Here is a 17648-nt window from a genome sequence, read left to right on the forward strand (position 1 = left end):
AAAACCTTGTTTTCCACGGACAAGCTGCTGCAGCATCCCCGGGCAGGGGATTTCCTCTGGGACCCTTTGATCTCTGCCCACCAGCACTCACACAAAACTCCTGCACGTACCCTCCATTTCAGTAGACGGGATCTTGGCATCTCAGCTGTTTCAGATTTATCAGTGGGGGCTTGTTGCCTTTTAGCCCCAGGGTATTAATGGCTTTGCTGTGTCCCCCTATATCTTAAGCAAAAGCTGTTCTGATTCTCCCAAATCTTTTAGAGAGAGAGCAGCAACTTGTATCTTCTCTCTGCAGCTTTAACTAGCTCTGCTGGCTCTTCCCCCGTTCCTGGTATAGATAATTTCACTCTCAGATACTTAAGCCAGACCTTCTTCCACCAGCTTCTGTGCTTTTTTGAAGTGCTAGGTAAGAAACAGAAATTTCCCAAGGTCTCTTTTGTCTCCTGGAGATATCACAGCCTGTTGAACCTCAACCTGGCACCTTTCAGGGTCCTCAGCTACCTCCCACATGGGTTGTAATTCTTTCCTCTTGTTGCTAATAATTCTCTAGTCTTCTAACTATAGTCCCCTCTGCAATCAGGGATGCCATCTTCCAAAAGGCCTCCAGAGACCTGGTTTTGCTTTGGGAACAGGACCTTAAAGCTAAGTAATGCCAGATGGACATAACCAGAAATAGCTATGGTGTAGCAATAAATTGAACTTTGACCAAAGGAAGAATTTACAAGCTTTTCTTCCTGATGGCTCTTTCTGATGGCACAGTGGCTACATATGAACTCACAGCAGCATGAGATTAATCACCACAGATCTCACTGGTGATGGTACTTCACTTTGAGCATTGCACAGAGAGAGGAATCATTTCCTCTGACAGTAAAATGTAGCTGTTCCTGGAGTGGAGCACAGCAAGGACACTGTGCAACAATTTAGGAAGGAGAAGCCTTTTTCCAATAAGATTTTACCAACCGTGACAGAAATGAAATCTAGTTCTCTGAGCTAAAACAAAGCATTGATTTCTGTGGAAAATGAAAAACTTAACTTTTCCTTTTTGTTTTGTTTCGGTTGCTGCAAATCACAGGTGCACATGGAATAGAGCGATGTCATACAGAGGTTGGAAGGGACACCTGGAGGTCAGCTCATTCCACCTCCTGTTCAGAGCAGGTCCAGGTAGGCCAGGTTACTCAGTGCTATGTTCCTGTCAAATTTTGAATGCCTCCAAGGATGGAGATCCGACATCCTCTCTGGGCCCCTGTCCCAGTGTCTGAATACCTCCATGGTGAACATTTCTCCTAATATCTAACCAGAATTTCCCTTGTTGCAATTTGCATCCATTGCCTTTTTTCCTTCAACTGTTGCTCCTCCAAGATGAGTCCGAGTCCATTTTTCCTATGCTTTCCACTAGGTAGCTGTAGACAGCAATAAGACCCCCCCTTTTTCCTTCTCTTCTCCAGGCTGAACAAGCCCAGGTCTCTCTGTCTCTCCTCATACACCATGTGCTCCAGTCCCCTGGCAGGTTGGTGGCCCTACACCACCAAGGGTGGGCGCACTCCAGCAAGGCCAGAACTGGACATGGCACTCCAGCTGTGGTCTCACAAGTGCTGAAGAGAGCAAAGGATCACTTCACTCAACCTGCTGGCTAATGTGCTTGCTGTATAGCCCCGTATGCAGCTGGCCTTTGCTGCAAGGACACCTTGTTGACTCAGGCTCAGCTGAAGACCTCAGGCCAGTCTCCACAGAGTTGCTTTCTATGCATTTGGCACCCAGCCTGTGCTGGTGCACAGGGCTATTCCCTCCCCATGCAGGACTTTGGATTTGCCTTTGCTGACTTCATTTGCAACTGCACACTTCGGCAATAGGTGGCACTAATGGATGATGTAGCTTGCATTGTCACCGAGACAGCGTCACTGCCCAAGAGAAAGCCAGCAGAGGAGACACCTGGGTTGCTTTGCTCAGAGCAGCGGCCAGGCGAGGAGGAGCAGACATGTGGCAGGAGATCCTTCCAAACACCTGGTGAGATCCCCTCAGCACGGCGAGGAGGGAACCCAAACAGGGCTCCCGGGGGTTGGAGCGGGAGAAAGCCCCTGCAGGGCCACCAAGCCATCGGAGGGTGGGAGCATGTGGCTGAGTTCTCCTGAATGTGAGTGCAGAAGAGGTTTTATTAGACTGAGCCTTGTTTTGTGTCACTCAGAGAACTGCTTCTGGGACATGCTTGCTTTGTTAGCAGTGCTGAGTTTGTGCTGTTGCCATGATAACTGGTTTCATGCCTCTGATCCGCTAAACTCTGGGATGTAAGTGCAGGGGGATATTATTACCTGTTGCATAAGCTGCTCAGCCTCCAGGGAGGTGAAGGCTGACATTGTTTGCTCTTAGGAGCCCTGTTCTTCCTTGTCTGGGAGTGGTTTAAGCAGATGCCTCCTTAAAAATCACACATAGGCTGTCTCGGAGATGATTACCAAATTGCCTTGGGGACTGCTGGCGTCTCCAGTACAGGCACCGGGTTCTGCATCACAGGCAGCAGTGGAAAACAGTACTAGGTAAAAAGAAACAGCCAGCAGACTTGGTTTTTCATGGAGTTTCATGTCCTTTTTTTTTTTTTTTGTCTCAAGGTATTGTAATTATGACATCAAACGGCTCCCTAATCTAGCTGCCTTCCACAAGGCAGAGTAACAAGACTTTCTCTTGTCACTTCTAATTTTGCTAGATTTTAGACTGTGCTTTTCTTGCAAGAGAATCTACCAGGCTGAAAGAGAACCAAGGAGGATGTTTTCTTTTTCTTGCAGGCAGATGAGACCTAAAAGCTTGGTATCCAGTCAGGAGTAGTTAGAAGTAGCAAAGGTATAGCAGCTCATTGAAATCTGAACAGGGAAAGGTCCCATAAGCCTTTCCTCATGCCAGCCCTGCAGCACAATGAGTTCCATGTGGCTAGCAGCAGAATAACCCTTGAGCTTGAAAGTCCCCTGCCAAGGCTGTGCACCTATCAGTACACAGCAGTCAAAATCAACATTTTCTTGGCTGGAGTAACACAGCCCCTCCTAGGATGAAACACCGCAAGGACACCTACCCAGTTGTTTAGTTGCTTTTATCTAAATTGTGCTGAAGGAGGGAATATTATGGCAACAAACTATCTAGCTAAAACACAGCCCAGAAACACTCTTTGTGCAGAGGCAGTGGTCTGAGCCCCTCTCTTTCTGTCCCATCCAAGAAGTAGGAAAAATAATGGCAGATGTTGCCGGGTGGCTAAACAGCTTGTGATCCCATGGCTGGGCAGTAAATGGCACTGGCAGGTGATGTTTTTTGCACCATCCCCAAGGGTTGGTACCATTCAGACTACACTACCAGATTATAAGGATCTTTTTTTTTTTTTTTTCCCTTTTGTAGGGAGAGCATCTTGTCCCGGATCAGGTAAGTGAAATAGCTACTCTGTGCTGAGGCCTCCACTTTTTATTAGCACCCTGGCTGGGGCACAGTATAGTCCCTCTCCTACCCTCTATGACAACAACAACAAAATCCTCATTCGCAGTCCCCTTGCAGCCCCCTGCAGTAGCACCAGACACCTCTACTAGCCCCCAGGGGAAGCTGGAGAGCTTGAGGCACAGGTCAGAGGGATGAGAAGGTACACTACATTTAGGACTGATATTGCCCAAGCATTTGAACAGTTTTGAAACATGCTGCATGTCTGTTAAAACCAACTCTGGTGACTTAGCTCCCACATCTCAAGAAAGTCTGAAACCTTGCTGTCTAGAACAGAAACAGGGGCACCAGACAGACAAGCTGAGACCCTTACCCATGGAAAGCTATGGTGGAGGGCCAGTGTTGCCCTAAAAGATGATTAAATCTGTAGGGGAGCTATGTATAAAGCACTGCCAAGAGGGGCACATCCAGCTCTCTCCAGCAGCTGAAGATCCTTGTCTCTGTTCCTGCCCCTCAGCCCATTCTGTCTGTGCAGTTTTTATTCCTGGAGGAGTCCAGCTGCTACTATCCCATTCACTCCAGTACCTCCCTTAAAATAGACTGGCCCATATCCTATTGACCCTTGTCCCCCAGGGCACCCTGGTTCACAAGGAGAGGGACAAGTAAGCCTTGTGATGAGCAAGTCCTGATCAGCAAGGACTTGGGGTCTGTAAGAAACACTGATAGATGTAACCCTGCCCCAAATCTTGCCTGTGATCTTCAAAAATAACAGAAACCCCCAGCCCATGCTGACTTCACGGGGTTTGTAGGCGTTTGTTACTGCTCAGGCCCAGCCAATGTGAATACAAGCCTCAGCATAGTCCCTTTACCCTTGACACTTCGGTTGTTGAACACAAACAATTTTATGCCTCCCTAGGTCTTTTGATTATTCTCAGAAGAATGCAGTCCTGGTCCCTGCAGCCGCCCTGGGGGTTGGAGGGATGCTGGTTTACTGGCTGACATCCAGACACAAGATCAAGACTATTGAAATGGGTGATGGATGGTGGGGCTCAGGTGAAAGACCCCTAAAAGGGAAAGAAGATGAAAGTATCCGTCCCTTCAAGATTGAAACGTCTGACAAAGAAATCGAGGTACCGGTGTCTGGGATGTAGGGAGGGGCAGAAAGCTGTGAGGTGGAGCCAGTCTGTCACCCACTTTACTGCTTCAGGGTGATGTCTTGGGGGTAGCAACAGTGCACTTATATACGCCAGTGCAGCTACCTAGCACCATTAGATGATGCTCTGGCTCACCGGCCTTTATGAACAGGATTTGAGCTCAGACTCATTGCAATGCCCCATAAAGACTTTCGGAGACCACAGAGCCTCCATGCAACCTGGGGCTGCTCCTGCGGAAAGGCCACGCTTTGAGCAGCAGACTTTGATAGGGGGTCTGCGGATGGTGGAGTGGGGTGGGAAGGTGTCACGACAGCAGTTGCACCAGTGGGGAAGGACTGAGGGGCTTCCACAGAGGGAAGGGGTCTTGACTAAGTCGCAGCACCTCTGTGCCTACCTGCCTGTCCCTAATTATCTGGCCAACTGGCAGTCGCCAGCTCAGGCTGAGCTTCTTATTCTTCTCCCAGCCAGTGGTGCCAGCAAGCTCTTAGTGCCAAAAACCCTGAAGCGAGTTAGCAGCAAGGCATGAGTAGGACCTGGTACTCCTGAGTGCCATAGAAGAACTGGTAACCTGTAGAAAAATATATTGCCCATAGACACTATTCAGGAGGTCATGCAGAGTATGCCACTGCTTCAGGAGGGCTCATGGTGTCCCAGATAGCAATACAAAAGCTGGCAGAGCCAGGAAAGCCCATCTGTGCCTGCCCTGGCATAGGGCATGGGCGGGCAGCTGGCCAGCCTCGCAAGAAGGGCTCCCCTCCACAGGACCTGCACCGCCGCCTGGAGCAGGCCCGCTACACACCGCCGCTGGAAGGGGCTGCATTCCACTATGGCTTCAACTCCAGCTACCTGCAGAAGGTGGTGGCCTACTGGAGGAACCAGTTCGACTGGCGCAAGCAAGTGGAAGTCCTGAACAAATACCCCCATTTCCGAACCACCATTGAAGGTGAGGGTGTCTCTGTGGCTTGAGCAGCTCTTGCTCTGAAACGCAGGGAGAGAAGGAGATTTAAGAGGTTACAATATTTAAGACAACAGTATGCATAACAGCTTTAGTGATATGAGTGAAATATCACTAGTGGAGGCTATATTATTAATAACCTTCTATAGATTAAGACCATTACACAGTGGCAATAAGATTAAGTCTGCTTCAGGATGGGCTTCATCTGGCTCTGAACCTGTGCTAACCGATGATGAGGTTTTCTTCTGCTATTGCCTTGAAGCCACCTTTGAAAATTGCAAACTTTACCCAGACTCTAAGGCTAAAATTTCTCCCCCTACCACCCAGTTTAGCCAGGTGAGGTTAGCCAGACTTTAGGTAAGTGATCTGCAGGTTAAACTTATATCTTGCACTTAGTTTTTCATGTTTCTCTTTTTATCGCCCACATATTTTGTAATTTTGTCATGTTTTTGCATGTGTCTTACCTGCATTATGCTATTCATTTAAGTGCAGCACTACTTATGTACTGTGAGACCACTTTCTCAGGAGATGGATGCTCAGTCTCCTGTGACCCCAATATCTGGGGCTGGGATCAATACCTCTGTCTGTATGTAAAAGATGAGACATAGGTAAAATACCAGGCATCCCCTTTCAGCTAGGCATCTTCTTGCAATGGGTTGATTGTGTAGCTTCTGCTACGAATGATAATTACAGTTTTGCCACCTTCCTTCAGAGTCCAGAGCAGAAACTGTGATGGAACCAGAGCTTTAATTTGTTTGTCTTGCATGTGTGGCAGGGATCGATATCCATTTTATCCATGTGAAGCCCTCCTACGTCCCTCATGGTCGAGCTGTTCAACCTCTGCTGATGGTCCACGGCTGGCCCGGCTCCTTCTACGAGTTTTACAAGATCATCCCTCTGCTCACGGAGCCAGCCAGGCACAGCCTGAATGAGGGTGACGTGGTGTTTGAGGTCATCTGCCCATCCATTCCAGGCTATGGCTTCTCGGAGGCACCACACCAGAAAGGTAAGCGATGAAAAGGCTCTGTTGGAATTGCAAGGTTTTTGGAGTAACACCTCAGCCACCCCCGGGCCCCCCAGGCACTGCAGTTTATGAGTTGCAGATGCTTGGCTCTGCACTAACACCCACGTGGGTGAGGCTCTGGGGCTGGCTATGGAGATTTGGAAGGCAGTGGTAGCTGGAAGCCAGGTCTGCTTTCCACTTTCTCCACTTTCCACTGAATTTCTATCATCTTGCGCTCACTTTATTGCCAAGGAGTGAAGCACAGCAGCATATTCGCATGCCTCTATCAGGCCATGATCTTTGGCCAGGGGGTGAACACTAGGACAAAAGGTCTCCTGTGTTTCTCTTTACCTACAGGCTTTAACACCATAGCAACTGCTCGGATATTTCATAAGCTGATGAACAGATTGGGCTTCAAGGAATACTACCTACAGGGAGGAGACTGGGGATCTCGTATTACTACAAACATGGCCCAGATGCTGCCACAGTGAGTAGCAAAGGGAATCAGTGCAGAAAAGCTGCCTCCAGCTCTTATCCTACCTTCTGGCTCCATGGTCCTGGTCCTGCCTTCTGTTTTCCCTGCCTCTCATCCTCTTGTGCTTTGTTTCCTCTGGGGACATCCCCACCCCTGTGCATTCAGTTGTATTCATCTGCTTTGCATTGATATTGGCACAGTTCTCACGCTTTCTAAATTTCAGTGCTGTTTGGCTTCTTTTTCACTAGCTGTGGAACTAAACTCTGTTGCATTTTGATTTGAGACCTCAAGGAGACAGATCATCATTCTAAATCAGGAAGCAGATAAATTCAAAATCAGCAGGGAGAAAAGGAAGGAAGAAGCTCAGCCTTCCAGCAGCTGAACAGTACCACAAAGTATACGACTTTCCTATTTAAAATGCAGGGTTGAGACTGATTGGAAAAGAAACACAATGCCTTCCTTAGAAGCTGGCATCACAGCCCATTGTTTAGCATTTAATGAAAAGTGGGCACCACAGCCACGCTTAGGTCAGAGAATAGATAAAGTGGGAAAGCCCTTAAAGCAGTTAGATTGCAGGCTGAGCAGCTCGCTGTTCCCAGTTGCAGCTGTGATTCGCAGCAGCCAGAGCACTGTGGCCACGTGTGATCTACTCAAGCATTTCAGAAAATACCCAACAAAGCCTGTTCCCTACAGCACAAAACACAAGATCAACAGCCAGAACTACCAGCATAGATATGCCACATCCAGAAACTGAATACCTAAAGCTAATATCGTACCAGAAGGCACCAGCTCTACCGTTTCTAACTCCCATAATTATTTTTTTTAATCATGATGAACCTGAAGGTCTTTATATATTTGGCTCAGTGAAATGCTTCTATCACAGCTCCAGTCAGATTTATTTTCTAGAAAACCTGGAGACAGTAAATCACTTGATTTAACCTTCTATTCATTAACTTAATTTTAGATCTGTGAAAGGGCTTCATCTGAATGTTGTCTTCACCAGCAAACAAGGTTTAAGAATGATGATTTCTGTGATGCTTGGGGCTTATGTACCATGGCTCGTAGGCCTCACTAGGGAAGATGTTCGACGCATGTACCCTTTCATCCAGAAGAATATATATGACCTTCTGCGAGAGTCTGGATACTTACACATCCAAGCCACCAAGCCAGACACTGCAGGTAATGAACCTTCTCTATATTGCTATGAACATTGTATACTAACTGTTTATGGTATACAAAAACTTCTAGCTCAACAAAGGCCAACCATGTTTGAGAAGCAATGAGTTCTGGTGACTGAATGCAAGGCATGGGGACAAGAACTGTGTAAAAGGAAGTTAAAAGGAACAGCTTAAAAAAAGGTGGAGACTACAAATACCACTTTTCAGGGTCTTTTAAATGGCATGCCACTTCTCTTGGGGAAAGAATCCCTTTTCAGAAAGCCTCTTAAAGTAAAGCACAGCATCCTGAAATTGAAGCTTCTAGAATAAATGTGGGTGAAAACAAGAAAAATATCACAAGCAAAAGCAGTGTGAAACTTGCAGAAAGGTAGACGCAGCCCTGACACCTGAAAAGCCAGAAGCCTGACATAGTTAGTGGGGCAAGTAGATAAGGAGTCTGAAGAAAGATATGGCCATCTCAGGAAAAACTAAATTAATTATTTGCATCAGTCCCCACTAGCGAGGATTATGGGGTGTTCCTTTATTGAAATAATCCCTCAACAGGAAAGACAGTGGAGTTGTCTCAGACTGGTGTCAGATGTGGAGACCATAGAATGAATAGCACCCCATCCTGGCAATTCACTGAAAAAGACGAAACTCAAACTGAAACGTCAACTAATGCTTAGTCCGTTGCTTGAACTGATCGCAATACCAAAGAAATAAAAGGAGACAAACAAGATACCAGGTTGGGGTTTTATTTTGGGTTTTTTTAAGAGCCAAACAGTGAAGGTAGCCCCAGAAGAATGAAGACCAGTATGTCTAGTGTCTGATCAGAAAACGAGCAGAACTATTTTAAAGAGGAGACTTGATTTACAGGTGATAATATCACAGGGAAATCAGGCTTCAAAAATCAGAGCTCTGGCAGAATCAAAGAGCTGTGGATCCCGTAATGGAACATATTTCATTTCCAAAAAAGTTTTGTTGAGGTTTCTCCCCAAGTGTTCTTAAAGAAATTAAACTGCCTTAAGACAAGGATTAAGTTCATGGATTAATAACTAGTTAACATGAGAATACAAGCATAGGAATGAGTAAGCAAGTTCCAGGGGAGGCAGAGTATCACAAAAATCTGTGCTGGCACCTGTACATTTCAACATGATCCTAATTTCTCTACAGATAAAAGTTAATGGTTAAGTGAAAATTTGACAGCTATCCAGGGTTTGGTTTAATCTAAAGATAACTGCAGAGAGTTGCAAAAATATTTAAGTGACTGGTTGATTAAACTGGCCAATAAAAACTGATGTCAACAAAGTCCAAAGCAATTTAAGTAGAGGAAGAAAATCACAATGGGCTCTAGTTTGGCTGCTGCCATATGAGAGAATCCATGAGTCATGGATAGTGCTTTCAAACATCAGCCAGCTCAGAGTTTAAGAGAATATTACAAACTCTTAAAGAAAGCAAAAAGAGACTAAGACAAAACACTAAATCCATGATATTCAGAATCTATTGCACCCCTGAGAAAAAGAAGACTGAAGTGACCAAGCAGCTTCCATACAAGCACTGTACATAGTCTAAGACACTTCAACCTAGAAAAAGAAGAGCAGGGATTTTGTGGCACAGTAAAATCGTGAAATGTAGAAAATGAATAGGGGGGGAAAAAAAATGTATTCCCTACTCAGTCTCAAGAAATATCTGCTTCATCACTTAGTTCTCATTAGGCAGGTTTAAAGCAAAGCTACAGTATTTTCCCTTGCCACAAGTTGCGGTACCGAAGATGTGGTACAGGCTGAATGACTAATAAGCCGCAAACAAGACTGGTATTTCTGAGCATCTAATCCATGGACGTTGAATACAGTGGTTCAGAGACAGCTTTCAGCCCAGAAAATGCTCATCTCCAGACAGGTCATGTGCTAGCTGGCACATTTTAGCCTGCCCTATCATTGCTGGTCAAAGCATTTACATGACTTCGATTTGTAGCAAATCACGCTAGGCCTGCCAGCGCAGGGAAACTGTTGTGCCAATGCACAAACTTACTTTGTGTTAGCTGTGTCTGCTATTTAATTGAGACCACGTTGTGCATCATCTTCTACAAAGTCTCTCAGTGCTAAAGTCACACTAAAATACACTTGAGAGTAGGCAGTACTGAGTATACTGTAAAACTACAGCCTAGGGTATGGCACAGGAATTTTCCCAAGGCAAGCCTCTGTCACTACTGAAGTAATCCCTATCCCTGTTTTACAGGTGAGAACACAGATATAGTACGCTGTGTACCTGCTGTGTTTATGTTTGCTAGTATTCCCCAAAGGCAGGAACAGATAACAGATACACAACACTCCACTGTTTAAATTACATAAAAAGTGATGAACAGCACTCGGGGTCCTAGTTATCCATCTATCCATCCACTGTCCTGTTTGGGACAGTGGTCCCAAATAGTTTATCTGAAATTTCTTTTCAGAGTGTAATCCCTTTATATCTGAATTTGCTCCTTCTGCCACACATTACCAAGAAGCCAATAGGAATTTCTTAGCTCCTAGCTTCTTTTGTATAGGAATTACCTGAGTTAGTAGTGCTGTCAGTTACAGCTGGAATTCCACTGGGGTGAATTTGTCAAGAATAAAGTACTACCAGGGGTAGTAAAACACAGACTCTCTACCAAGTTCTCATAGAAAACTCTGAAGAATTCATGAAAGTCCAGTTTAAGTTCCACCAAAGTATTGCAATGCCAGGCAACTGCAACAGCTCTCCGGTTCTTCTCCTGAATTAGGTTGTGGACTGAATGACTCCCCTGTGGGGCTTGCTGCATATATTTTGGAGAAATTCTCTACCTGGACAGATAAATCATTTCTGCATAAAGATGATGGAGGCTTGGAAAGGTAAGAAAACAGATGCTCTTCCATGAGAAGACTCATTAAAAGAATGAGTGATGATAACTAATGAGGAGATAGGTAAAAGACTGGACAAAGCTGAATTTTAAGGATGAAAGATTACACATGACAAGTAACAGTTTAAACTTGCAGCAGACTGCCTGCAAACTACTGCTTCAGCACCAGGCAGTTTTGCTCTGGGCATGTGGGTGCCAATTTATTTTCTGCTTGAAAAACGAGTGGAGAACAAGAGGAACAACTGTTCTTCAGGGCATGAGCCCAATACAGCATGTTGAGAAAGAGCTTCCAATGAAATCTCTTCATCTTTCTCTCCCAACAGCAAATACTCTCTTGATGAGCTTTTGACCAATGTGATGATTTATTGGGTGACATCCTCCATTGTGTCCTCAATGCGATTCTACAAGGAGAACATCTCCAAGGAGAGTCTAACTGCTGATGCCAGGTAATGAAGTGGCAAGTGCAAGACAGATTTGCAAATGAGATTGAATCATAGAATCGTTTAGGTTGGAAAAAACCTTTAAGATCATCAAGTCCAACCGTTAACCTAACACTGCCCAGTCCACCACTAAACCACATCCCTAAGTACCACATCTACCCATCTTTTAAATACCTCCAGGGATGGGGACTCAACCACTTCCCTGGGCAGCCTGGTCCAGTAGCTGACTACCCTTTCAGTGAGGAAGTTTTTCCTAATATCCAACCTAAACTTCCCCTGTTGAGGCCATTGCCTCTCATCCTATGCACTTGTTACTTGGGAGAACAGACCAACCCCCATCTGGCTACAACCTCCTTTCAGGTAGTTGTAGAGAGTAGTAAGATCTGTCTTCAGCCTCCTCTTCTTCAGACTAAACAACCCCAGCTCCCTCAGCCGTTCCTCGTAATACTTGTGCTCCAGGCCCTTCACCAGCTTCGTTGCCCTCCTCTGGACACGCTCCAGCACCTTGATGTCCTTCTTGTAGTGAGGGGCCCAAAACTGAACACAGGATTCAAGGTGCGGCCTCACCAGTGTACAGGGGCACTATCACCTCCGTGGTCCTGCTGGCCATGCTATTTCTGATACAAGCCAGGATGCTATTGGCCTTCTTGGCCACCTGAGCACACTGCTGGCTCATGTTCAGGCAGCTGTTGACCAGCACACCCTGGTCCTTCTCCACCAGGCAGCTCTCCAGCCACTCTTCCCCAAGCCTTGGGGAACTGAACCACATTTGCCTGCGTAAACATTTAGATCACTTACTACAGCAAATTTAACCAGTTAAAAAAAAAAATCCAAGTTCTTATTTTCTTTTGATATAGTTAAGGGTCACTTTTCTTTTGAACCTATAATTCACACAAAGTAACTTGTGGCCAAGACAATGCAGAAGACTTCTCAAAGTATATTCAGTCTTGTTTGTGTTCAAAATACAGGTCTATATACCTGTTTACCAAAAAAATGTAATCTTTGGCTCAGTTCAGTAAAAACAAAAGAGAAAGTAATGAGCATTTCTGAGAAGTTGAAACTGAATTAGGAAGTATATGGCTTACTGGTGGATAAATTAAGAACTACAACTGTTAAGCACAAACTTGGGGAAGCAATTTGAAGAGCAGTACTTGAAACCAAGCACCTTCTAACAGTCGCTGGCTTTAAGATGGCTATAAGACAGGCTGACCACAAAAATGCTGCTGAGCAGAATTCTCCAAGTGATTGATCATACAAACAAATAGGAGAGTCTTTTTCTTTGTAGACTGAACCAGTTTACCTTTCCTTTCAAGTCATTTGTTATGCTGGTACCATAAATTCGGAAGTAAATATAAGCTAGCTCATTTCTGACTTTCACAAAGAGGTGCAGCATATTGCCACCTATCACAAAACTACAAAGCAAAGTAAGCTTAAAAATCTGAAACGTTTTGAGACGGAACTGTGTGCAAAGTTGGCTCTACTTTACACATCTTCAGGTGTAACATTCTTAAACCCAAGGAGATCTAAATACAAGTGAAGTTCTTCAGCAGAGTACAGACCACAAAATGGGTTGCTGTGGTGAAATTTCTCCAGCTGACTGTGGCAGTTCCCAGAGTCAGTAGGTTTTTATAGACTTTCCCCAGGACTTCTTTCAAAAATGCAGTTAACTAATGTCTTCTAGGGTTGGAGTATATGTTCCCACGGGGATTGCAGCTTTTCCTCAGGAGCTAGCACATACACCACATACCTGGGCAAAGGAGATCTTCAAGAACCTCATCACTTACTCTTACATGCCACGTGGAGGGCATTTTGCTGCCTTTGAGGAACCAAAGCTTCTGGCAGAAGACATCATGCGCTTTGTCAGAAAGGTGGAACAGCTGTGAGCCTGCAGTTTAGATACATACACAGAATGGAAGCAAGTTGTTCTGCCACCAGCAGAACCTTTACTTTGAGGGATTAAATAAATCCAATGTAATCACATACAGAAGCCAGCATTTTATTTTGCTAATGATTATAGTACTAAACTTGTTAATCAAGCTCTAAAGTTCTTCACAAGAAAAAAAAAAAAAGCACCTTGTCTTCTTTCATTCCCGGCACCATATCATTGCTGCATTCATAGTTCAAGTATAACAGAATATGTAAACAGTTTAATGCAGTAACATTGCTCTCATTTGGGGAAGAGAGTAGAAAGGAATTGACCCCTTGTTCCTCAGAACTAAGGCGTCTGTTCAAAAGCATCTTTAAATACTTGAGTGCTAGCATTCTTAAATATGCATTACAAGCAGCTTTGGTGGAAGTGTAAAGGGTTTTGATCTCCTGAGCACAAACACTCCTACGTTCAAGTCATATTTCATTCAAGAGACGTGCGATTACATATTCAAGTGGGCAGCTGCACATAAGGCAGCTTTCTTCATTCTAGCACTTTTTCCCCTAGAGCTAGCTTTAGCAGTTACTACACATTGTAAACAGTTGTTAATGGATAATAAGGCAGAAACAGCACTCCTAGTGTTCTCCAAGCTCAAAAACATCAACTCAGTTTCCGCCTAGTTCTATAACCTTATTCCATTCCAAAAGGTCAAAGTTAAAACACGCACCAAGCGTAGAGAGTTACTTCAACCTTTACCCTCCTTTCAAAGGATTTTTACCACCCCATCGTGCAATTTTTGCTAGCAAGAAACTGCAGGCAACCTCGCTACCAGTAGGCTCAGCTTTCTCTTCAAATGGGATAGAGCTATTTGGAGCTATTAAGCTCACTGCATTACAGATACATACCTAGCTGACTGAAGATAACTCCAGCAGACATCTAGTTCTGACACACTGTGCTCTAAGGGTTTCTCTCTCTCCCTGTCCCACTCTGCACTAGACACCAGGCCAGAAGAAAGGGCTCAAGTTCTGCTTCCAAGGAATACATTCTGACTTAGAACAGGAATTTGACAGGTAAAGATAGTGCTGAATTTGATCACACTCCCCTCACCTCTTCTTCACATTTCAGAAACACTTAGAGTTTAAGACTCTAAGCCTTCTGAGAGGTGAAAGTCAGCAAGAAACCAACGTTGTTGTTGTTTTAAGTGAGAATAAGCTAGCATATTGGGGCAGGAGTCCTAACTTCCTCTGAAGAAGGTTAGAGCAAAAACTGCTTACTTTTAACTGTATATCTTAACTGATTGTCAGGGCTGTTGCACTAAAGGTTAGTAAAAAAAAAAATAGGAAGACATGCTTCTCTGCTTCCACTTCTCAACCTCTTTTCATCACCAGTACAAGACCTCCCAATTGCTGAGAAGTCCCACTCTTTGGATTATTAAGTAACTGAAATTGAGTTATGGGGAAGTCATAATTTTATCAAATAGATGGGCAAACACTTGAGTACTCAAGCCTGATCCGACTGCAGGGAAAGGTCTCCTTTTACAGGAATAGGGTAGGTAAGAATGGTTATGGCCTTTATAGTAAGGGCCAAATTATTAATAATCACATACATTATCTAGAGTCCCAAACAATCAGCTAATGTAGTAATTATTACCAGAGAAACGGCTGCATTAAAACTCAGGAGAGAGAAGACTGTATCCAGTATTTGCCAGTTCAGTAAGTATGCGGCAGGAAAGTTTTACTCCCAACACACTAATTCATCTCCTGTGCCACAACTCAGGTCCCTAAAGAATCACTGTATCTGTGTGCAACTGTGCCTTAAGGGGTATTTGTTTTCAACAACCATTCAGGAGATGAAGACAGATGAACAGTCAAGCTACAGGAAGGCGGTAGATGCCCTGGAGAAGAGATCCAGACAGACAAGAATATGCGGTTACATTTGATAAAGTTATTATCACTTAAAGCAGCACCAAAGGTTAGTCAGTATTCCATTGAAGTTCTACAAAGCACAGGTCATTCATGAAAGCCTTTGAGCGTCACGGGTGCTTGAAACCAGACGTAGTCCTCCCAAGTAGAAATCATATGCTGAGGAGGCGAGGCAGTTATGTTGATGTCTCCATCACAGGACAAGTTAACAGTTAGTTTCCTCCCTCGGGTCGGCACTTTATAGTTGAGCTTGGGCCGGAACCAATCAACACCACAATCGCGGTGTCCTTGGAGCATAACAACAGTGCCCGTGACAGGGAGAGCCTTAAGTTCACTGAAGACATCCGCAACAAAGAGCGAGTGAAAGAGCTTGCGAACACAGGATGCAGTTTTCAGGCTCTCCTCAGCACTGCCCTCACAGATACCCTCCAAGTTGAGCTCATAGAGCTCCTTGGGGCTCATGACATTGCCTCCAAGTAGAATAAGAACCCGGGGAACCAGTGTCAAACTAAACATTATTTCCAAGTGCTGGAGCACTCCCTCCAGCTCCATCAGCACCTGCTGGCACTTCTTGCTTGCCAGGTCCATGGAGGGTGGCTTCTTAATCACATCTCCATCCTGGAAAACAAAATAAAAAAAGATTAGTACATTTCATTATTAGGACATATTAGTCCTAATACACTCTTCAGAAAGCATGGCTCATCCAATCCCTGAAAGTCAAGGAAGGTTCAAAGGGTTTTATGCTCCTTTTAAGAGACACAGGCATCCACATATAGAATCAGATCCAAAAGGAACACAAAAGGCCACTCTACAGCTACTCAGTTTGAATCTGAATCACACTAATGAATTCCCACAAGAATTAGAAGCCCCATCTTTTAAAAATCAGTTATCAGTCCAAAATCACTTGACATTAACTTTTTTTTTTTCTTAGAATCGTTTCAGTAATGAACAAAAGAGTGACATGCTTTGGGCAGAAAGTGGGACAACAAGAGATAAATAGTAACTTGTTGAGACCTTTAGCCACCTAACCTAAAGTTTTTTTGTTGGGTTTTTTTTTAAATTAAGTTGTGGTAACATTTAAGGACACAGCTACAATGAGCGTGTAACTTTAGAAGCAGTTGACACATTAAAACACGAGTTATTGAGCTAGAATAGTTAGCTGACAGGCAAAACTCAAACGCCGCAGACTCTCCAGCACAGCCCGGCCCAGCCCGGCCCCCCCAGACCCAGGGGTCCCCCCGGGCCCGGAGGGTCCCTCCCGGCCGCCCCCCCGACCCCACTCACCTGCGCTGCCCGCCGGCAGAAGTAGGCGAGCTGCTCGTAGGGCAGCGGGAGCTGGTGCCGCTGGTGCAGGACATGCTTGAGGAACTCGCAGGCGAAGCGGCAGCAGCTCTCCCGGCTCACAGCGCCCGGGAACACCACGGACACCGAGGGGCAGGCCGCCGCCGGCCCGCTCCGCCGGGGCCTCATCCCACCGCTACGGTCCAGGGCCGGCGGCGCCTCAGCTATAAGAAGCGGGGACGTGGGAGAGGTCGCTCGGGCGGGAGGCACCGCAACCCCAGAAGCCGCCATTTTCTGGCCAGGGGAGGGCGGCCGGCTGGGATTTGAATGGCCGCTGCCGCAGGGCATCATGGGAGCGGCGGAGCGCCCGCCCCACGCGTCTTCCGGCAGGGCAGGCGCCATGTCTGGCGGGGAGGGCCGGGGTGTCTGGCCGGCCGCTCGCCCCGCCCCGGCAGCAGAAGGAGGAGAAGGAGGAGGAGGAGGAGGAGGAGGGTCGGGTCGGGTCGGGTCGGGTCGGGTCGGCGGCCAGCCGCCGGGAGCGGGGCGGGCTGACCCGGCCGGTGCCCTTCTCCTGCCCTGGGCTTGGCAGCCGCGTGAGGAGCAAGCGCAGGGGCCGTTGCCCGGGTGTTCGGTGGGGCTAACGGCCGCCGCGCTGAGGAGGCACCGCGGCGGCAGGCGCGGGTGCCCCAGCCCGGCCACGGGCGCTGTGAGCTGCGGCTGCCTCCTTGCAGGGCTGCCCCAGGGCGCTCCGGAAAACTGCTCCACTGGTTTCCCCCCGCGCCCTGTGCCGGGGCCCACCCGAAGCACATCTGCAAGGTGCGCGGCAGCGAGGGGGCAAAGCCCCGCCGGCCGCCCCCGGGCCGCCGAACTCCCTCCGCCTCCGCCTGGCAGCCCTGCTGGCTCCGGTCCCTCGCAGAGGAGCTGCCTTCGCCCCGCGGCGGCTCTGCTCCTCCCGCAGCTGGGAGGCGGAGGCGGGGAGCGTGCAGCCAGCGGGAGCTGCCCTGTTTGGAAACAACGTGCCCGCAGCCCCATTGGGCGCTGCCTCCAAAACACGGCGAGGGGCGGGTGCGGGAGGAGCCGCTACCCGACAGCAAGCTCGGCTGCCTGCCGA

At 46.7% G+C, this 17648-nt stretch overlaps 2 protein-coding genes across 3 annotated transcripts; one reads left to right on the top strand and one right to left on the bottom strand.

Annotated features, from left to right (window-relative positions):
- The first annotated feature begins 1848 nt into the window (after positions 1-1848).
- Positions 1849-13447, top strand: LOC104018666 (epoxide hydrolase 1). Of its 2 annotated transcripts, none has more exons than XM_009471827.2 (10): positions 1849-2004; positions 3373-3396; positions 4322-4535; positions 5322-5502; positions 6290-6520; positions 6875-7004; positions 7957-8171; positions 10911-11019; positions 11351-11473; positions 13149-13447. In XM_009471827.2, the coding sequence occupies exons 1-10, from the start codon at positions 1976-1978 to the stop codon at positions 13348-13350; spliced, it is 1458 nt and encodes a 485-aa protein (XP_009470102.2). In that variant the 5' UTR covers positions 1849-1975; the 3' UTR covers positions 13351-13447. The 2 variants fall into 2 exon arrangements, with proteins under 2 accessions (XP_009470102.2, XP_087631980.1); XM_087775854.1 differs by having other exon boundaries at positions 1916-2131.
- A 152-nt stretch (positions 13448-13599) lies between these two features.
- On the bottom strand, positions 13600-17395 carry MAD2L1BP (MAD2L1 binding protein). Its single transcript, XM_009471860.2, has 2 exons — positions 16541-17395; positions 13600-15874 (listed from the first exon to the last, which is right to left on the bottom strand). The coding sequence occupies exons 1-2, from the start codon at positions 16937-16939 to the stop codon at positions 15344-15346; spliced, it is 930 nt and encodes a 309-aa protein (XP_009470135.2). The 5' UTR covers positions 16940-17395; the 3' UTR covers positions 13600-15343.
- Positions 17396-17648: the final 253 nt, after the last annotated feature.

The sequence above is a fragment of the Nipponia nippon genome, unplaced genomic scaffold, assembly GCF_047370975.1.
Source record: "Nipponia nippon isolate SJK-2023a ecotype South Korea unplaced genomic scaffold, ASM4737097v1 scaffold_4, whole genome shotgun sequence".
Classification (NCBI taxonomy): Eukaryota; Metazoa; Chordata; class Aves; order Pelecaniformes; family Threskiornithidae; genus Nipponia; species Nipponia nippon.